Source organism: Crinia signifera, chromosome 5 (genome assembly GCF_055691185.1).
Source record: "Crinia signifera chromosome 5, ASM5569118v1, whole genome shotgun sequence".
Classification (NCBI taxonomy): Eukaryota; Metazoa; Chordata; class Amphibia; order Anura; family Myobatrachidae; genus Crinia; species Crinia signifera.
This window is the reverse complement of record NC_139221.1, coordinates 329,739,247-329,762,216: the sequence shown is the minus strand read 5'-3', so window position 1 is coordinate 329,762,216 and position 22,970 is coordinate 329,739,247. Positions and strand designations below refer to the sequence as shown.

At 48.9% G+C, this 22,970-nt stretch overlaps 1 protein-coding gene across 1 annotated transcript in view; it reads right to left on the bottom strand.

Annotated features, from left to right (window-relative positions):
• Window positions 1–53: 53 nt before the first annotated feature.
• Window positions 54–22,970, bottom strand: part of ARHGAP39 (Rho GTPase activating protein 39) — a 190,698-nt gene continuing 167,781 nt past the window's right edge. Inside the window, 4 exon segments of the mRNA XM_083144972.1 lie at window positions 54–3,311; window positions 15,976–16,145; window positions 18,006–18,097; window positions 19,204–19,403. Coding sequence (XP_083001098.1) covers window positions 3,117–3,311; window positions 15,976–16,145; window positions 18,006–18,097; window positions 19,204–19,403 — 657 coding nt within the window. The 3' untranslated portion in view covers window positions 54–3,116.

The window sequence follows — 22,970 nt, the reverse complement described above, 5'->3', positions numbered from 1 at the left end:
CAATATGTCCGTGCTCTTACCGACTGTGCACAAAAGTCTACTTGAGATGTACGTACTCATGACACACAAAATACAGTTTATTTAAAATGACCAACAATCTGTACAGCGGAGGGCAGGAGGAAATAAATAAAAAGAACAAAGGAACAGGAATTAAATAATCTGAGTAGTTTAAATTGCAATGGGGCAGATGTATTTAGCCTGGAAAAGAGATAAACTGGAGATAAGGTCAAAGGAGATAAAGCACCAGCCAATGAACTGTGTTGTTGACAGTTGGGAGTTGATTGGCTGGTGCTTTTATCTCCAGGTTATCTCTTCTCCAGGCTTAATGCATCTGCCCCAAAGTGAGAAAACCCGGCGCAGTCAGTAAGGTGCCATCCATTACCAGCGCAGTCATTCCAGGAGCAGCACAGAGAGCGCCACATCTGGCATCACTGCGCAATGGAGGCGCCGAGACCATATCAGACACTGTCAGTCAATGCGAGAACCCTGTAAAACGTTTTTTTTTCATATTGTATACCAGTATTTTGAGTATTATATATATATATATACAGTACAATGAATGCTCTAATACTATTGGAAGAGAAGCTGTGTTAGAAATATGCAACTGGGTGGAACGGTAACAAACCTCAGACACTGCGTGAATTGGGGTGATGAGGCAGAAGAAAGACGTCACCCCAATACCAACAAAGCAGGGCAGCAAACGGCTGCAGTTATGGTACATGACCACCACAGTGTGTTCTGGGAACGTGGGCATCTGATCTAGAAATGTGCAAGTATAACAAAGCGTATATGTAATATATACACATGCTCAGGCTCACAGAGTACACATATCCTGCCCCTCTGTGATGGTACCACGCATGTATCTGGCATGTACCAGCGATGAATGCCACCCACCCATGGCATAAGATGGGCCTGCAAGGGGGCGACCATGTGACAGATGGGCAAGGAAGAGTGTCACCTCTTAGGGACAGATACAGATCTCTTTGTGAAACACATCAGATCATTCCTGCAATGATGCAGATTACAATCAGCGTACCAGAAAACGCTGGTGTCCGGATGGAAGGTTGGTCATAAAAAGGTCGACAATCATTAGATTGAAACTGATACGACAGGATACAGTCGACAGTCAATCGGACGACATAATGAAAAAGGTTGATCAACAATGACAAAGGTCAACAGGATTGACAGGATTTACCCTTTGAGTGCCAAGGTCGCCGTGAGAAATGGGCAAAATACCCACTAAGTAATGGTAACTTTGCTCCCGAGACTTGTGATCATTTGCCGGCAATGACTAAAGCGATTCCTATTCCTCGACTACGACGACGGCATATTTAGCAGATATTTTGGACCTCTCTCATAGGAACGTAGACACTCAAAAGGCTAAATGGTCAAAACGTTTTTTCACCATTTTTAGGATTGGGGATAGGCACCAAGGGGGCTGTTAGGCTGTGGACAGGTCGGTTACAGATAGACACTGGGCGGGTGAAGGGGTTAGGTCAACTATTGCCATGGTAACCTCTTTACCGTCACCCTATTAAATCAGTCAACCTTTTGACACTGCCGACTATTGAATGTTGACTATCGGGTATCGACGTAGACATTGCCGACCTTATTATCACCAATCTTTTACTCAACACCTACAAATGATCATACAGTACAATTATCATACAAGCCCAAACTACAGATCAAGCTTAGGGCACATCTGGTTCACCAGCTGTTGTTGAACTACAAGTTCCAGCACACCCTGCTGGCCTGACCTGCAGTCCACCAAAGGTGAGTACCTCTACGACAGCCCATTGGTTAGAACCATGTCCCCCATACTATCCGGCTATCCCCTATACAACCCATAGGAGGACAATAATAAATAAATAAATAAAAGCACTTTAAATAAAGCAGCATCACAGCCAATAAGACTCGGCAGCATCCTAAGTAACAAATCCCATATAGTGACGGATACATGATATCCTCTGTAGATAGATCACGTGCAACATGTTGCTTATTACACGTCATATATGCACTTTGTTATTTAAATGTTGCCGGTTTTATGTTGATGCTGTAAACATGTAAAACACGGTGCGCTGATACCGCATCATATGTCACATACCTTAAATCTGGCAGGGCCGATTTACTATGTAACAGATAAATATATTTACCATCTGACCTCTTGTACAGGCCCCCACAGTGACCCCATGTGGAGGCTGGGGGGCGGAGCTAGACAACTCATGGGAGGAGCCAGACAACTCGTGGGAAGAGCTGTTATCGTATAAATGGAAGTACCAGAGGCCATTCATGAAGTGCAAATAGATGCGCAATGTAAAACCAGCTTTGGCAGAGCAGCAGCACTGATGCACCTAGATTTGCAGAGCAGCGCAAGGACAAAGTTGCAGCTTGCGGAGGTAGAGCCCGCGGTCCCTTATGAACACCGGGACAAGCAATCGCTCCCGTTCCTTAAAGGGCTCTGACATTTCTACCAGCTCAGAGACAGATGCTTTAACACCTGGTCTTTTAATGGGACATGAATCCCTATTTGTAATTAAAAAGCTGCATCTGCACAAATATCCCAGCATCCCCTAATGATTAATTTAAGGAGAGAAATAAAAAACGTTTTATTAAATGAAAGGCGGGGCAGTAATGTGGTAGGCGGAGCAACCACGCACCGTCCTGCGAGCTGTGTGGTCCAACACCGGAGTGGAACCAAGCAGTACCGCAGTGCGCATGAAGTGCGCTTCATAAATGACCCCTGCGAGATCTCCAGAACGCACATCTTACTACCTCCAGCTCACCACTCAATGGCAGTGTCACTGATCCATGCAAGACACGGGATATAGCAATTAGAACAGACGTGACTGCTTATTCCATAAGCTCACTAACGGAAACCAGCACATTATATGCGCTGCAGTGCTAGAAAGTCACTCTGGGAAATGTACGTGGAGCCCCGGAGAGAGAGAGGGCCCAGTCCTGCAGCCAGTATGCTGCACTTTGGTCCAAGGTGCGTAGGGTCATTATTGCCGCAGCAGGTTTCTGTACAGAATGAGAAGGCAGGTGGTGGCGGAGACCTCTCCTCATAGAATGAGATGGTTACAGTCGCACAATATTCCTGTAATCCCCGTCTTCTGCTATAGAACGGCTTCCATGAAGCTGGTGTCCAGGTGCTGGATCAGGACCCGGATGAAGGACATTTCTTTCCTGGTGTTCTCAAAGATGATGCGCGGATCATCCGATTGGCAGCGCAGGCAGTTTGGCGCCATTACCATGGCTAGGTTGCTGATGTCCATCTTCGTGACAGCCACATTGGCAGGCTGTGCAAACACCTGGAAGACAAGACACAGGGAGTTACGTTAGCCATAGCGGTCACAGCAACTATTAATGATACCAAATGTCAAGGCCCCACTGGTCGCCTGCTCCGATACGTCAATCTGAGCAGCTCCGGCTGTGACTGGGGTTCACTTTGGACACTCGGGTCCCCTCTTTGAGGTACACTGCCACCAGCCAAAGCCAGATTTTAGCGCTTTGAAACTGCGCAAGGAGCAGCTTGGCTCGCACCTGACCACACAATACAGTATAAAAAATGGTAACGCGCTCTCCGTTGACTTACAGGATCCTAATAACACAAAACCAGAACTGAGAATTATATGATTTATTCCTAGAAGTACTACAGAGCTTTAGTGATAAAAAATAGTTACAAGATATTACAATGATTTTAAAAGTACACACAAGAGAAATGCAATTCATAAATAAAAGGGAATAAAAAAAAGACATGACCTTCCTTCCTCATGACCATCTCTCATCCTAACCTACTGTTTATGCCCACTTCTTTCCCTTCTGTGTCACCCCTCTCTGTCTAACCCTCCCCTTTAGAATGTAAGCTCTCATGGGCAGGGCCCTCTCTCCTCTTGTGCCTTTCTTAGAATATATTAACCACTGCCACCCTGATGCTGCTTCAGTGTCCTGTCCCCTGATGCAACTATCCATATTAACCATGTACTTGTCCTAAACTGTCTTGTGCTGTAATTTGTTATGTGTTTTTGCTCATAACTATGCTCTGTACAGCGCTGCGGAATCTGTGTGCGCTATATAAGAAACTGTTAATAAATAAATAAATGTAGGGTAAACACCAGAAGGATCATGAGACAATCGTATGATGGTCGCACTATCTGTATAGAGCAGACAATCTGTACCCAGCAAAAGGGATCGTTAACAAATCCTGACTGCAGCAAGTAGGATCTCCACAATGACCAAACGATCAGCGGGGATGCGGGTCATAGTCAGATCCAAAACAGGCCAAAACATGCCCAATTTACATACAATCGGTCGAGATTGTATCAAATTTGGGGGAATTGAGGCCACATCGTTCTGGTGTGTACCCAGCATTACCATGGTGTGTACTCAGGAAGGAAGGGATGAGGTGACAGCCAGGTACGGAGTGTGAGTAAGGCTGACCATTAGTGCATAATATAACAATATGTGAGTGTTACCTGTAGGAAGCGGATGAGGTGACAGCCGGGTAAGGAGTGTGAGTAAGGCTGACCATTAGTACATAAGATAACAATATGTGAGTGTTACCTGTAGGAAGCGGATGAGGTGACAGCCAGGTACGGAGTGTGAGTAAGGCTGACCATTAGTACATAATATAACAATATGTGAGTGTTACCTGTAGGAAGCGGATGAGGTGACAGCCGGGTACGGAGTGTGAGTAAGGCTGACCATTAGTGCATAATATAACAATATGTGAGTGTTACCTGTAGGAAGCGGATGAGGTGACAGCCGGGTACGGAGTGTGAGTAAGGCTGACCATTAGTACATAATATAACAATATGTGAGTGTTACCTGTAGGAAGCGGATGAGGTGACAGCCGGGTACGGAGTGTGAGTAAGGCTGACCATTAGTACATAATATAACAATATGTGAGTGTTACCTGTATGAAGCGGATGAGGTGACAGCCGGGTACGGAGTGTGAGTAAGGCTGACCATTAGTACATAATATAACAATATGTGAGTGTTACCTGTAGGAAGCGGATGAGGTGACAGCCAGGTACGGAGTGTGAGTAAGGCTGACCATTAGTACTTAATATAACAATATGTGAGTGTTACCTGTAGGAAGCGGATGAGGTGACAGCCGGGTACGGAGTGTGAGTAAGGCTAACCATTAGTACATAATATAACAATATGTGAGTGTTACCTGTAGGAAGCGGATGAGGTGACAGCCGGGTACGGAGTGTGAGTAAGGCTGACCATTAGTACATAATATAACAATATGTGAGTGTTACCTGTATGAAGCGGATGAGGTGACAGCCGGGTACGGAGTGTGAGTAAGGCTGACCATTAGTACATAATATAACAATATGTGAGTGTTACCTGTAGGAAGCGGATGAGGTGACAGCCAGGTACGGAGTGTGAGTAAGGCTGACCATTAGTACATAATATAACAATATGTGAGTGTTACCTGTAGGAAGCGGGTGAGGTGACAGCCGGGTACGGAGTGTGAGTAAGGCTGACCATTAGTACATAATATAACAATATGTGAGTGTTACCTGTAGGAAGCGGATGAGGTGACAGCCGGGTACGGAGTGTGAGTAAGGCTGACCATTAGTGCATAATATAAGAATATGTGAGTGTTACCTGTATGAAGCGGATGAGGTGACAGCCAGGTACGGAGTGTGAGTAAGGCTGACCATTAGTACATAATATAACAATATGTGAGTGTTACCTGTAGGAAGCGGATGAGGTGACAGACAGGTACGGAGTGTGAGTAAGGCTGACCATTAGTACATAATATAACAATATGTGAGTGTTACCTGTAGGAAGCGGATGAGGTGACAGCCGGGTATGGAGTGTGAGTAAGGCTGAGCATTAGTGCATAATATAACAATATGTGAGTGTTACCTGTAGGAAGCGGATGAGGTGACAGCCAGGTACAGAGTGTAAGTAAGGCTGACCATTAGTACATAATATAACAATATGTGAGTGTTACCTGTAGGAAGCGGATGAGGTGACAGCCGGGTACGGAGTGTGAGTAAGGCTGAGCATTAGTGCATAATATAACAATATGTGAGTGTTACCTGTAGGAAGCGGATGAGGTGACAGCCAGGTACAGAGTGTGAGTAAGGCTGACCATTAGTACATAATATAACAATATGTGAGTGTTACCTGTATGAAGCGGATGAGGTGACAGCCAGGTACGGAGTGTAAGTAAGGCTGACCATTAGTACATAATATAACAATATGTGAGTGTTACCTGTAGGAAGCGGATGAGGTGACAGCCAGGTACGGAGTGTGAGTAAGGCTGACCATTAGTACATAATATAACAATATGTGAGTGTTACCTGTAGGAAGCGGATGAGGTGACAGCCAGGTACGGAGTGTGAGTAAGGCTGACCATTAGTACATAATATAACAATATGTGAGTGTTACCTGTAGGAAGCGGATGAGGTGACAGCCGGGTACGGAGTGTGAGTAAGGCTGACCATTAGTACATAATATAACAATATGTGAGTGTTACCTGTAGGAAGGGGATGAGGTGACAGCCGGGTACGGAGTGTGAGTAAGGCTGACCATTAGTGCATAATATAACAATATGTGAGTGTTACCTGTATGAAGCGGATGAGGTGACAGCCAGGTACGGAGTGTAAGTAAGGCTGACCATTAGTACATAATATAACAATATGTGAGTGTTACCTGTAGGAAGCGGATGAGGTGACAGCCAGGTACGGAGTGTGAGTAAGGCGGAGCATTAGTACATAATATAACAATATGTGAGTGTTACCTGTAGGAAGCGGATGAGGTGACAGCCAGGTACAGAGTGTGAGTAAGGCTGACCATTAGTGCATAATATAACAATATGTGAGTGTTACCTGTAGGAAGCGGATGAGGTGACAGCCAGGTACGGAGTGTGAGTAAGGCTGAGCATTAGTACATAATATAACAATATGTGAGTGTTACCTGTAGGAAGCGGATGAGGTGACAGCCAGGTACGGAGTGTGAGTAAGGCTGACCATTAGTACATAATATAACAATATGTGAGTGTTACCTGTAGGAAGCGGATGAGGTGACAGCCAGGTACGGAGTGTGAGTAAGGCTGACCATTAGTACATAATATAACAATATGTGAGTGTAACGATCAGATCAGGTGATCGATCAAATTAACGTATGCCTCCTGTTATGATTATCTGTTCAAGCAATGTATGTCTGATATTGGTGTAATAGTTATGTCTCCTGTGAGTATTGGAATCAGGACATGTCTTGTATGTAAACTGTAGGTGACCCTGGTTTGAGTTTGAGGCCTGTATCCCCTCAGTGTGACATCTGTGGACTCCTCCGGAGTCAGGATGTAAGATAAGATCTGAGGCCCTCATAAACCATGGTCCAGAAGAAGAGGTTAGAGTTTGTCCCCTTCCTTAACATCTCTTATCAGTGGGTCTGCTATGCAAGGGAAGAGGATCAATCACTTTGAAAACAGCAGACTGTAGATTGCCAGGGACCTTCCACACTCCTTCAGCATGGAAAGAGTGGAATCCCAAGGGTGGGAGGGAGGAGGGAGTCTGCAAGGTATAACTAAGACTTCTCCCTATAGTCAGTGTCACTACCTGGGGGTCAAGCAAGCAGGCTGTAGGCGACGAGAGATTTCTTGTGGAGGACCCCCCCACTTCAGGATTGTAGGATACGGTTCTGTCATTTTTCTCTTTTTATTTTATTTCTGAAATTGCATTCAAAACTTGTGTGTACTTTTAAAATCATTGTAATGTCTTGTAAGCATTTTGTTTAAAGCTCTGTAGTATTTCTAGGAATAAATAATACATATTCCCAGTTCTGGTTCTGTGTTCCTAAGACTCATTAGCCTCAGGAGAGAAAGGCTGGAAAACGTTACCATTGTTATCTTGTATTGTGTGGTCAGGGGCGAGCCAAGCCGCCCCTTGCGCAGTTTCAGGCGCTAAAATCAGGTTTTGGCTGGTGGCAGTGTACCTCAAGGAAAGGACCCGAGTGTCCTGAGTGAACCCCAGTCACGGCCGGCGCTGCTCAGATTGACGTATCTGAGCAGGCGACCGGTGGTACCGTGACATTTGGTGGCAAGCGGTGGGGTGGAGAATTCATTTTTCTCTTTAAGAACTTAAGTGAGTGTGGGTAGAATTTTGTGAGAAATACCCACATCACCAGAATCAGAACTCAGAGCTTTACTATAGTTTTAAAAGTCACACAGTGGATGCAATTTCTGTTCCCTCCCTTCTCTTGTTTTTCTTTCCTATCATTTTATTTGACAAGTGTGAGACTCCGGATGGCTGATTACCAGCAGATGAGGAGAGATGACCTGGCGGTCGTGTGTGTGCAGAGGAATATCCCTTGGTCTGGCCAGAGTAGAAAACGTATGATTCAGGCACTAGTGGATGCCGATCGGACTCTAGCTGCTGGAGGAAACCAGTCCATGGACAATCCTACCCCAGGGGCTCAGTCAGCACTGGACAGTACAAACGATGCCGCGCCAGGGTTAAACCCTTCTGCTGGACCCAGCAAGTCTACACTGCAGAGCGACCTTCTAGCTGCTAGCAGGCAATTGAAGAATGTGAACCCCGTATTTGCTTTGCAGCTGGTGCAGTTCTGCCAAGGCATTGTCGACAGAGAGGCTGCGGAGCGCAAAGCCATTGTCGACAGAGAGGCTGCGGAGTGCAAAGCCGTACGTGAGGCTGAGAAGCGCAAAGCCGTACGAGAGGCTGAGGAGCGCAAAGCCGTACGAGAGGCTGCAGAGCGTCAGGCCGAGCGTGAGTACCAGTTGGAACTGGTGAGGCTCAGGGGGCTGATCGCTGTTGGTGAACCAGTGGAGGATGATACAGGGCATCATGATGGCGAACCTTTACGTGGGACTTTATCTGCCGTGGCTACTGAGTTAGCAGGAGATGGGCTTCGTACTGAACTTTTACTGTCTGCGGAAGTAAATAATGTGTTGGATCATGATGTGGACTCTGTTATCAATCATGGGGAGCCTAACAAGGGACAGAGGTCCCAAATCACTGCTGATGCGAGTTTCACCGGACCGTGTCATGCACAGTTCCCTGTCTTGGAAGCAGACAGAGGAAGCCAAGTGAGTGTCAGCTTGGTTGTGAGTAAAGAGCTGGCCCTGGACACTACCACCGATGCTCAGAGAGCTGACATCTCTGCTAGCACCAGGGAGACTGTAGGATGTGTGGCAGTCAGGGAGACTGCAGAGTACAAATCCCCTACAGCACCAGAAGAGCCCAGTGAGTATTCTGACCCATATGGTGATGATTATCCGTTTAGGCTTATGAGCCCAGAGGAACTCACTACAGAATGTCAGCTGCAAGGTATCTCCTGCCCCAACAATTCCCGCTGGGAGATGATCAAGCGGCTCACCCGTGCACGAAATGATGAGCGCAATGTTTTCGGCATGTATCGCGGTGAGTTTCTAACCTGGGGTCCCGATGCGACTCCTTGGTTACTGCTGAGAGACCTGACGGACTGTTTTGAAATAGCGCAGCAATATGCTTATGATTGTAAAAAGCTCGATACTCCATGGTGGAAAGAGCAGTGCCGCTGGGCAGATGCTGAAAGGAATCGCCTGGAACAGCTTCTATCACCAGCTATGGAACCAACGACACAGCCTACCAGGGTTTCCCTCATGGACATGGTACCCGGGCCTGCTACAATCGGTGTGGAACCTGTTCCAGAGACCTCACATCACAAGGTCCAGTTTAAACTGCTGGAAGATGTGAGCAGCATGTTCCCTCCCGTTGCTCCAGATTTGTTGCCGGAAGCGGCTGGCTGCATAGTGAAAGTATGCAGGGGAGAGACTATGTCGGAAATAGGAATGGGACTTTCTGACTGTATGCACACAAGTATGTGTGGGACTACTGATGTGGGACTTTTATTAACTCCACACATATCTGTCGCTAACCCTTCTGAACCATATGATGCATCTCAGGTAGTATGTAACCATGCTGAACATTGCAATGTTGTTATTTTGTGTGAAGCCCCTGGGATGATCTGCGATAGTGCCGTACCTTCGGTACAGGTGGAGGGTGAGTTAGAGACAGGTATAGTGGGTACTCCTTGCCAGTTTGTGGGGTTAAATGAATGCCCTAATCTAGTTGGGAATGAGACACCCTCACTCACCAGTGGTAGGAGTGCTGATGGTGATGTCATTAAGGTTGCTGTGCTAGAAGTTAACCCTGTTCCTCCAGTGATGTCTGGTTGTGACATCGGGCATGGGGTCGCTAACTGCACGAATGGGACCGATCTGAGTTGGTTGCAGGCAGCGCATGTACCTGCCAATAAGTTACTGGTGACAACATGCTCAGATAACCCCATTCCTGCTCAGAGACAATGGGACCCAGATATAGAGTTTTTGCCATGGTGCAATTGTAAGCCAGCAGGATGGGCCCCATGTGTTGTGGAAGATGCACAGGCTAATTTGCAGGTATTGCAGGATGTCTCCCCAGGTTATGATATTGATGTTGCTGTTGATAATGTGATGTCTTGCGCTACTGTGGGAACTGTGGTACCAGGTATAATAAGTGACCTGGTGGGCCCTGTGTGCACTGTAGACCTGTCAGATAGGGAGAGAGTGTCCCTTACTGCAGCTTTCCCCTCAAACCCCCCTCCTTCCTGTAGACACACAAACACATATACAGGAACACAGCAGGGGTTCCCTCCAGACACTGAGAATCCTCCAGAGAGTGCATTTTTCCAGCATCACTGGATAACGGATGCCTCTCCTGAGAACCTCAGTGGCACCACCCCAGCCACAGAACCTGCGGGTCTGGGAGGGAAGGTCAGGCTCAGGAAGGTGTCCTGGACTGCCATGGAAAGCTTGGCTTTCCACGCAGAACTGAGAATCGACCCTGCACAGGCTGCCCCATACCTGGGAAGTGGGAAAGATACCCCTGGGTACAGTGAGAGGGTTGTGTCAGGAATAGAGCCAGTGGCTAGTAGGGAAGCTGCTGTGTGTAACCAGAAGGGTGGGAGGGCCCGTGAAGCACAGGTAAACTCAGCTCCATTAACCTCAGAAAAGCTGAGCTGGGATGTTCCCAAGACAGGGGACAATGACCTGCTGGTATTCCCCCTTGCAGAAACGTGCCCCCCTTCACAATTCACACACACAGACACAGAGGGCGAATCTCCTCACAAAAGGATGAGGTGTGAGGTGTTGAGTGAGTGGACCTTCCCCCCAGTGAAGGGGAGGGGGGGTCAGTCAGCTCAGGAGAGGTGCTGGGAAGACATGTTTAAGTCTGTATATAGTGCTGGGAGAATGCCCCACACCTGTGGTATAGTTAAACGTGCCGAGTTACGAGTCCCAGGGGGATGGCCGTTTGGGGTGTGGAGGAATGGTCTGGTACTGATCTCAGTGAGTAAGGCCAAACTGCCAGCTGCAGGGGAGAATCCGTGCCCAGGAGTCCGACGCACAGCTGTGGTGGGCAGTGTCAATATCAGCCGGGATGGACACAGCTCCCACTATATCACTGTGCTCACAGACTATGGGTTCGAGGACACCTGTGTGCTTTTAGTTTGCCATCTCCTGCGAGAGGGACAGGGACTATGCCCATTGCCCACCCTAGCCACGGCTATGGCGTCAGGTGGTGCCATGACAGACGTCAAGTATAGTGAAGTGTTAGTACAGATCCCGCAGAATCAGTGGCAGTCTGTCTCAGCACAGAGACCACTGCTACCTGTCCAGGCGATGTAGTTAATAGCGCACTGATGAGACGGTGACGTGGGTCACCGCCTCTGTGCGCCATTTTAAAAGGGGGAGGTGTAACGATCAGATCAGGTGATCGATCAAATTAACGTATGCCTCCTGTTATGATTATCTGTTCAAGCAATGTATGTCTGATATTGGTGTAATAGTTATGTCTCCTGTGAGTATTGGAATCAGGACATGTCTTGTATGTAAACTGTAGGTGACCCTGGTTTGAGTTTGAGGCCTGTATCCCCTCAGTGTGACATCTGTGGACTCCTCCGGAGTCAGGATGTAAGATAAGATCTGAGGCCCTCATAAACCATGGTCCAGAAGAAGAGGTTAGAGTTTGTCCCCTTCCTTAACATCTCTTATCAGTGGGTCTGCTATGCAAGGGAAGAGGATCAATCACTTTGAAAACAGCAGACTGTAGATTGCCAGGGACCTTCCACACTCCTTCAGCATGGAAAGAGTGGAATCCCAAGGGTGGGAGGGAGGAGGGAGTCTGCAAGGTATAACTAGGACCTTTCTCCCTATAGTCAGAGTCACTACCTGGGGGTCAAGCAAGCAGGCTGTAGGCGACGAGAGATTTCTTGTGGAGGACCCCCCCACTTCAGGATTGTAGGATACGGTTCTGTCATTTTTCTCTTTTTATTTTATTTCTGAAATTGCATTCAAAACTTGTGTGTACTTTTAAAATCATTGTAATGTCTTGTAAGCATTTTGTTTAAAGCTCTGTAGTATTTCTAGGAATAAATAATACATATTCCCAGTTCTGGTTCTGTGTTCCTAAGACTCATTAGCCTCAGGAGAGAAAGGCTGGAAAACGTTACCATTGTTATCTTGTATTGTGTGGTCAGGGGCGAGCCAAGCCGCCCCTTGCGCAGTTTCAGGCGCTAAAATCAGGTTTTGGCTGGTGGCAGTGTACCTCAAGGAAAGGACCCGAGTGTCCTGAGTGAACCCCAGTCACGGCCGGCGCTGCTCAGATTGACGTATCGGAGCAGGCGACCGGTGGTACCGTGACATTAGTGTTACCTGTAGGAAGCGGATGAGGTGACAGCCGGGTACGGAGTGTGAGTAAGGCTGACCATTAGTACATAATATAACAATATGTGAGTGTTACCTGTAGGAAGCGGATGAGGTGACAGCCAGGTACGGAGTGTGAGTAAGGCTGACCATTAGTACATAATATAACAATATGTAAGTGTTACCTGTAGGAAGCGGATGAGGTGACAGCCGGGTACGGAGTGTGAGTAAGGCTGACCATTAGTACATAATATAACAATATGTGAGTGTTACCTGTAGGAAGCGGATGAGGTGACAGCCAGGTACGGAGTGTGAGTAAGGCTGACCATTAGTACATAATATAACAATATGTGAGTGTTACCTGTAGGAAGCGGATGAGGTGACAGCCAGGTACAGAGTGTGAGTAAGGCTGACCATTAGTACATAATATAACAATATGTGAGTGTTACCTGTAGGAAGCGGATGAGGTGACAGCCGGGTACGGAGTGTGAGTAAGGCTGAGCATTAGTGCATAATATAACAATATGTGAGTGTTACCTGTAGGAAGCGGATGAGGTGACAGCCAGGTACAGAGTGTGAGTAAGGCTGACCATTAGTACATAATATAACAATATGTGAGTGTTACCTGTATGAAGCGGATGAGGTGACAGCCAGGTACGGAGTGTAAGTAAGGCTGACCATTAGTACATAATATAACAATATGTGAGTGTTACCTGTAGGAAGCGGATGAGGTGACAGCCAGGTACGGAGTGTGAGTAAGGCTGACCATTAGTACATAATATAACAATATGTGAGTGTTACCTGTAGGAAGCGGATGAGGTGACAGCCAGGTACGGAGTGTGAGTAAGGCTGACCATTAGTACATAATATAACAATATGTGAGTGTTACCTGTAGGAAGATCGGATGAGGTAACAGCCAGGTACGGAGTGTGAGTAAGGCTGACCATTAGTACATAATATAACAATATGTGAGTGTTACCTGTAGGAAGCGGATGAGGTGACAGCCGGGTATGGAGTGTGAGTAAGGCTGACCATTAGTACATAATATAACAATATGTGAGTGTTACCTGTAGGAAGCGGATGAGGTGACAGCCAGGTACGGAGTGTGAGTAAGGCTGACCATTAGTACATAATATAACAATATGTGAGTGTTACCTGTATGAAGCGGATGAGGTGACAGCCAGGTACGGAGTGTGAGTAAGGCTGACCATTAGTGCATAATATAACAATATGTGAGTGTTACCTGTATGAAGCGGATGAGGTGACAGCCAGGTACGGAGTGTGAGTAAGGCTGACCATTAGTGCATAATATAACAATATGTGAGTGTTACCTGTAGGAAGCGGATGAGGTGACAGCCAGGTACAGAGTGTGAGTAAGGCTGACCATTAGTACATAATATAACAATATGTGAGTGTTACCTGTATGAAGCGGATGAGGTGACAGCTAGGTACGGAGTGTGAGTAAGGCTGACCATTAGTACATAATATAACAATATGTGAGTGTTACCTGTAGGAAGCGGATGAGGTGACAGCTAGGTACGGAGTGTGAGTAAGGCTGACCATTAGTACATAATATAACAATATGTGAGTGTTACCTGTAGGAAGCGGATGAGGTGACAGCCAGGTACGGAGTGTGAGTAAGGCTGACCATTAGTACATAATATAACAATATGTGAGTGTTACCTGTAGGAAGATCGGATGAGGTAACAGCCAGGTACGGAGTGTGAGTAAGGCTGACCATTAGTACATAATATAACAATATGTGAGTGTTACCTGTAGGAAGCGGATGAGGTGACAGCCGGGTATGGAGTGTGAGTAAGGCTGACCATTAGTACATAATATAACAATATGTGAGTGTTACCTGTAGGAAGCGGATGAGGTGACAGCCAGGTACGGAGTGTGAGTAAGGCTGACCATTAGTACATAATATAACAATATGTGAGTGTTACCTGTATGAAGCGGATGAGGTGACAGCCAGGTACGGAGTGTGAGTAAGGCTGACCATTAGTGCATAATATAACAATATGTGAGTGTTACCTGTATGAAGCGGATGAGGTGACAGCCAGGTACGGAGTGTGAGTAAGGCTGACCATTAGTGCATAATATAACAATATGTGAGTGTTACCTGTAGGAAGCGGATGAGGTGACAGCCAGGTACAGAGTGTGAGTAAGGCTGACCATTAGTGCATAATATAACAATATGTGAGTGTTACCTGTATGAAGCGGATGAGGTGACAGCCAGGTACGGAGTGTGAGTAAGGCTGACCATTAGTGCATAATATAACAATATGTGAGTGTTACCTGTAGGAAGCGGATGAGGTGACAGCCAGGTACGGAGTGTGAGTAAGGCTGACCATTAGTGCATAATATAACAATATGTGAGTGTTACCTGTATGAAGCGGATGAGGTGACAGCCAGGTACGGAGTGTGAGTAAGGCTGACCATTAGTGCATAATATAACAATATGTGAGTGTTACCTGTAGGAAGCGGATGAGGTGACAGCCAGGTACAGAGTGTGAGTAAGGCTGACCATTAGTACATAATATAACAATATGTGAGTGTTACCTGTAGGAAGCGGATGAGGTGACAGCCGGGTATGGAGTGTGAGTAAGGCTGACCATTAGTACATAATATAACAATATGTGAGTGTTACCTGTAGGAAGCGGATGAGGTGACAGCCAGGTACGGAGTGTGAGTAAGGCTGACCATTAGTGCATAATATAACAATATGTGAGTGTTACCTGTAGGAAGCGGATGAGGTGACAGCCAGGTACGGAGTGTGAGTAAGGCTGACCATTAGTGCATAATATAACAATATGTGAGTGTTACCTGTAGGAAGCGGATGAGGTGACAGCCAGGTACGGAGTGTGAGTAAGGCTGACCATTAGTACATAATATAACAATATGTGAGTGTTACCTGTATGAAGCGGATGAGGTGACAGCTAGGTACGGAGTGTGAGTAAGGCTGACCATTAGTACATAATATAACAATATGTGAGTGTTACCTGTAGGAAGCGGATGAGGTGACAGCTAGGTACGGAGTGTGAGTAAGGCTGACCATTAGTACATAATATAACAATATGTGAGTGTTACCTGTAGGAAGCGGATGAGGTGACAGCCGGGTACGGAGTGTGAGTAAGGCTGACCATTAGTACATAATATAACAATATGTGAGTGTTACCTGTAGGAAGCGGATGAGGTGACAGCCGGGTACGGAGTGTGAGTAAGGCTGACCATTAGTACATAATATAACAATATGTGAGTGTTACCTGTAGGAAGCGGATGAGGTAACACAGAACCATCTTATTCAGCTTAGGCAGGGAAAGTACTACAGCAATGGCTGCCTCTGGGTTCTCGTAGTGAGTGATGCACTGCTCATAGAACTCATGGGGAATAAGCGGCTCCTCCAGCTCCCGATACCAAAGCTTCAGTAACGATGCTGCAGGAGACGGAAGAAAGCACAAGATAACAGGAGACCGGAGATCAGACAGCTAGCCCATTCTAACTAGCCCATACTTTATACACAATATACAGTTACTATACCGTCCTGGGCCTCGGCTACGCTGTACTCAGCTGCTACACCGCCACGTGGCTGTAACCCTGCCCGGCGCTGATACGTGGCTGTAACCCTGCCCGGCGCTGATACGTGGCTGTAACCCTGCCCGGCGCTGATACGTGGGTGTAACCCTGCCCGGCGCTGATACGTGGGTGTAACCCTGCCCGGCGCTGATACATGGGTGTAACCCCGCCCGGCGCCGATACGTGGGTGTAACACTGCCCGGCGCAGATACGTGGGTGTAACACTGCCCGGCGCCGATACGTGGCTGTAACCCTGCCCGGCGCTGATACGTGGCTGTAACCCTGCCCGGCGCTGATACGTGGGTGTAACCCTGCCCGGCGCTGATACGTGGGTGTAACCCTGCCCGGCGCTGATACGTGGCTGTAACCCTGCCCGGCGCTGATACGTGGGTGTAACCCTGCCCGGCGCTGATACGTGGGTGTAACCCTGCCCGGCGCTGATACGTGGGTGTAACCCTGCCCGGCGCTGATACGTGGGTGTAACCCCGCCCAGTGCTGATACGTGGTTGTAACACTGCCCGGCGCCGATACGTGGGTGTAACCCCGCCCAGCGCCGATACGTGGGTGTAACCCTGCCAGGCGCCGATACGTGGGTGTAACCCCGCCCAGCGCCGATACGTGGGTGTAACACTGCCCGGCGCAGATACGTGGGTGTAACACTGCCCGGCGCCGATACGTGGGTGTAACCCCGCCCGGCGCCGATACGTGGGTGTAACCCCGCCCAGCGCCGATACGTGGGTGTAACCCCGCCCAGCGCCGATACGTGGGTGTAACCCTGCCAGGCGCTGATACGTGGGTGTAACACTGCCCGGCGCCGATACGTGGGTGTAACCCCGCCCAGCGCTGATACGTGGGTGTAACCCCGCCCAGCGCTGATATGTGGGTGTAACCCCGCCCAGCGCTGATACGTGGGTGTAACCCTGCCCTGATACGTGGGTGTAACCCCGCCCGGCGCTGATACCTGGGTGTAACCCCGCCCGGCGCTGATACCTGGGTGTAACCCCGCCCGGCGCTGATACCTGGGTGGGCAGGGCCCAGAGCTGATGTCACTTGCTGCACCCAAGTGCACCAGGATTAGCCACATAAAGCGATTAAGTCAGAGTAAAGTACTGGACACGACAGGGAAATGCAGATTCTGCCGCCACCTGATGCCAGCAGAAATGATGGATTTGGTACCGATTGGTGCAGCAGCTGAATTGGGTGCCCAGATAATGATAACAACCAATGAATGATGTGAACAACACACTGACAAGTCACAGAAACTCCCCTTGTTCCCTAGAACACATTCCCGCGGCTTTTCCAGTGTAATGTGCAGTGGTTCTGTTAGAATAAAGCCGGCTGCTGGATTCTCAATGAGCGGAGCCGGGGGGGGGGGGGGGGGGGGAGGTAAATAAAAAGTTCAAATGAACATTATAGTTCCTCATATATGTAAGTGTGTGCACGCGAGCGTGTGTAGAACCAATCCTCTGGAGATTAATGCTGCATCTGTATAAGGAACAATATGACAGCAGGAAACAGACGGGACGGGGTTTGCTGAATTAAATGTGTCAGATGTATGTAACCACATACGATGAACATGAAATTTAGCCAGGTTTTCTGTGTCCTCATCCATTTAGCACACTAGCACCTTGCAAGCTCTGAACACTGACTATAATAAATAAAGGCAAAGACTCATCACAAAGGGGGAATCTGCAGTAACAGAGGGGTCAGTGACTCGTACCCGGAACATGGGGGTCTTCCAGTCCTGTAGGTATTTTCCACTGATCCACTTGTAGCTTCAGAGCATTCACTTCATCGATGTCTCCGGGGACCCTGAAAGGACAAACAGGACCGGCCTTTACCAAGGTGATCCCCGTGTGAAGAGCACAAATCAGACACATAGGGGGGTATGCAATGTTGGCCGGATTTTTCGGATTGAATACCCCTCTAAAAATGTCTTACTTTTTGCATGAAGGGTAAATACATGGCCACAAAATGACAATTTAGATCTGAGCGGGGGCACACCTTATCGGGGGTACACACTGTGAGATTTCCGCTATTTTCTGTTCAACTCTGCTTATAGAAGCAAAATCAAACAGGCATCGAATGTTGTTCAATTCGATTTCCATACGCGCTCCCATGTAGTGTAATCCATCGATCGGCCTGTGCTACATAGTCCAAAGCGAATGTGATCACTGTAACCAACCCACATCCAGACACAGAACAGAAATCTCACTGTGTGTATGCACCATAAAACTCTATGCACGTGTTACATCTGTTCCCTGCAGCGCAGCATGGCGTTACCGACGTACACAGTTACTGCCTGCTTCTGCACATGCTGGGCAGCTTTATTCTCATACTGCAATGTAGCTCTGAGTTTGGAACCCCCCCCCCCCACCCACACACACACACACACCTCTCTGCCCCCTACAGCGCAGCATTGTGTTACCCAGGTGATCAGCCACATTAACTGCTTGCACCCCCCAACATGTTCCCCAGCACAGACCAGCGGCAGCCTGTGTCCCCAGTAACATGTTCCCTAGCACAGACCAGAAGCAGCCTGTGTCCCCAGCACAGACCAGCAGCAGCCTTTGTCCCCAGTAACATGTTTCCCAGCACAGACCAGCAGCAGCCTTTGTCCCCAGCACAGACCAGCAGCAGCCTTTGTCCCCAGTAACATGTTCCCCAGCACAGACCAGCAGCAGCCTTTGTCCCCAGTAACATGTTCCCCAGCACAGACCAGCAGCAGCCTTTGTCCCCAGTAACATGTTCCCCAGCACAGACCAGCAGCAGCCTTTGTCCCCAGTAACATGTTCCCCAGCACAGACCAGCAGCAGCCTTTGTCCCCAGCACAGACCAGCAGCAGCCTTTGTCCCGTTACACATACCTCCCACATCTCTTCCCTAGCAGGCTGGTATCTACGGCTACTGAGTGCGTACCTGAAGATGCCCTCCGTCTGGTCGCCATTCAGAGCCAACACCTCCTCAGACAGCCTGGTTTGCACCCACGGCAGCTGGCGATCAGGGTACTTCTCCTTCTGCATGCTCAGGATCTCATGCAACGAGCTGCCGAACATAGACGGGCTGAAGACGGCGTTCCGAGCATGCTTCACTTCCTCCATGTTTGGTTTCTTCAGCCCCTAGAACACAAAGTAGACAATGGTGGTGAGAGCTGGAATTGGACTACACAGAGAGGGGGCAGAACACCCAGACTGTCCGCCACACCGGCATTGGTTCTGCCACAGGCCCCCATAATGTAACATGGTACCAGCCAGAACACTTCTCATCATTCCAAGAAGCAGAATAAACAAGGAGATAAAATATGACATTCTCTAAATGTTATACAGAGCCTCCATATTGTGCACCGCTGTACAGAGAATATCTAATGAGTCAGATCGCCCGCTGCCCAGGAGAGCTTACAATCTACATTCCCGACCACACACTAACTGCAGTAACAGACAATTATATGGATGAGTAGAGGGTCAATACGGCCACCTGTTGTAGCCATCACTACTGCCCATACATAATACATTGCGATGTAAGCTGGTGGCTATGTAACCGGAATCTGTATGTGACATGCGGGGTTTACTGCTTATTATGACCAGTCCTGAACTCTATGGGGTCCCATTACACACACAGTCTATGCAACATACATGTCACACAATGTAATCTACAAAGACACCGCACAAAGTCTCGTCAAGGTCTGTAATCATCGGCCTGCGCGTCTGCGTAACATTACTCCCCTATAGATCTGTAATCTGTATGATATAATCACACATTACAGACGGCGGTACCACAGGAGCGAGCACGGACTGCGCGGAGGCCTCCTGTAATCTGTATGATATAAGCACACATTACAGACGCCGGTACCACAGGAGCGAGCACGGACTGCGGAGGCCTCCTGTAATCTGTATGATATAAGCACACATCACAGACGCCGGTACCACAGGAGCGAGCACAGACTGCGCGGAGGCCTCCTGTAATCTGTATGATATAAGCACACATTACAGACGCCGGTACCACAGGAGCGAGCACGGACTGCGCGGAGGCCTCCTGTAATCTGTATGATATAAGCACACATTAAAGACGCCGGTACCACAGGAGCGAGCACAGACTGCGGAGGCCTCCTGTAATCTGTATGATATAAGCACACATCACAGACGCCGGTACCACAGGAGCGAGCACGGACTGCGCGGAGGCCTCCTGTAATCTGTATGATATAAGCACACATTACTGAAGCCGGTACCACAGGAGCGAGCAAGGACTGCGCGGGGGCCTCCTGTAATCTGTATGATATAAGCACACATTACTGACGCCGGTACCACGGGAGCGAGCACGGACTGCGCGGAGGCCTCCTGTAATCTGTATGATATAAGCACACATCACAGACACCGGTACCCCAGGAGCGAGCACGGACTGCGCGGAGGCCTCCGGTAATCTGTATGATATAAGCACACATTACAGACGCCGGTACCACAGAATCGAGCACGGACTGCGCTGAGGCCTCCTGTAATCTGTATGATATAAGCACACATTACAGACGCCGGTACCACAGGAGCGAGCACGGACTGCGCGGAGGCCTCCTGTAATCTGTATGATATAAGCACACATTACAGACGCCGGTACCACAGGAGCGAGCACGGACTGCGCGGAGGCCTCCTGTAATCTGTATGATATAAGCACACATTACAGACGCAGGTACCACAGGAGCGAGCACGGACTGCGCGGAGGCCTCCTGTAATCTGTATGATATGAGCACACATTACAGACGTCGGTACCAAAGGAGCGAGCGTGGACTGCGCGGAGGCCTCCTGTAATCTGTATGATGTAAGCACACATTACAGACGCCGGTACCACAGGAGCGAGCACGGACTGCGCGGAGGCCTCCTGTAATCTGTATGATATGAGCACACATTACAGACGCCGGTACCACAGGAGCGAGCACGGACTGCGCGGAGGCCTCCTGTAATCTGTATGATATGAGCACACATTACAGACGCCGGTACCACAGGAGCGAGCACGGACTGCGCGGAGGCCTCCTGTAATCTGTATGATATGAGCACACATTACAGACGCCGGTACAACAGGAGCGAGCACGGACTGCGCGGAGGCCTCCTGTAATCTGTATGATATGAGCACACATTACAGACGCCGGTACCACAGGAGCGAGCACGGACTGCGCGGAGGCCCCCTGTAATCTGTATGATATGAGCACACATTACAGACGCCGGTACCACAGGAGCGAGCACGGACTGCGCGGAGGCCTCCTGTAATCTGTATGATATAACCACACATTACAGACGCCGGTACCACAGGAGCGAGCACGGACTGCGCGGAGGCCTCCTGTAATCTGTGTGATATAAGCACACATTACAGACGCCGGTACCACAGGAGCGAGCACGGACTGCGCGGAGGCCTCCTGTAATCTGTATGATATAAGCACACATTACAGACGCCGGTACCACAGGAGCGAGCACGGACTGCGCGGAGGCCTCCTGTAATCTGTATGATAAAAGCACACATTACAGACGCCGGTACCACAGGAGCGAGCACGGACTGCGCGGAGGCTTCCTGTAATCTGTATGATATAAGCACACATTACAGACGCCGGTACCACAGGAGCGAGCACGGACTGCGCGGAGGCCTCCTGTAATCTGTATGATATAAGCACACATTACAGACGCCGGTACCACAGGAGCGAGCACGGACTGCGCGGGGGCCTCCTGTAATCTGTATGATATAAGCACACATCACAGACGCCGGCACCACAGGAGCGAGCACGGACTGCGCGGAGGCCTCCTGTAATCTGTATGATATAAGCACACATTACAGACGCCGGTACCACAGGAGCGAGCACGGACTGCACGGAGGCCTTCTGTAATCTGTATGATATAAGCACACATTACAGACGCCGGTACCACAGGAGCGAGCACGGACTGCGCGGAGGCCTCCTGTAATCTGTATGATATAAGCACACATTACAGACGCCGGTACCACAGGAGCGAGCACGGACTGCGCGGAGGCCTCCTGTAATCTGTATTATATAAGCACACATTACAGACGCCGGTACCACAGGAGCGAGCACGGACTGCGCGGAGGCCTCCTGTAATCTGTATGATATAAGCACACATTGCAGACGCCGGTACCACAGGAGCGAGCACGGACTGCGCAGAGGCCTCCTGTAATCTGTATGATATAAGCACACATTACAGACGCCGGTACCACAGGAGCGAGCACGGACTGCGCGGAGGCCTCCTGTAATCTGTATGATATAAGCACACATTACAGAAGTCGGTACCACAGGAGCGAGCACGGACTGCGCGGAGGCCTCCTGTTATCTGTATGATATAAGCACACATTACAAACGCCGGTACCACAGGAGCGAGCACGGACTGCGCGGAGGCCTCCTGTAATCTGTATGATATAAGCACACATTACAGACGCCGGGACCACAGGAGCGAGCACAGACTGCGCGGAGGCCTCCTGTAATCTGTATGATATAAGCACACATCACAGACGCCGGTACCACAGGAGCGAGCACGGACTGCGCGGGGGCCTCCTGTAATCTGTATGATATAAGCACACATCACAGACGCCGGTACCACAGGAGCGAGCACGGACTGCGCGGAGGCCTCCTGTAATCTGTATGATATAAGCACACATCACAGACGCCGGTACCACAGGAGCAAGCACGGACTGCGTGGAGG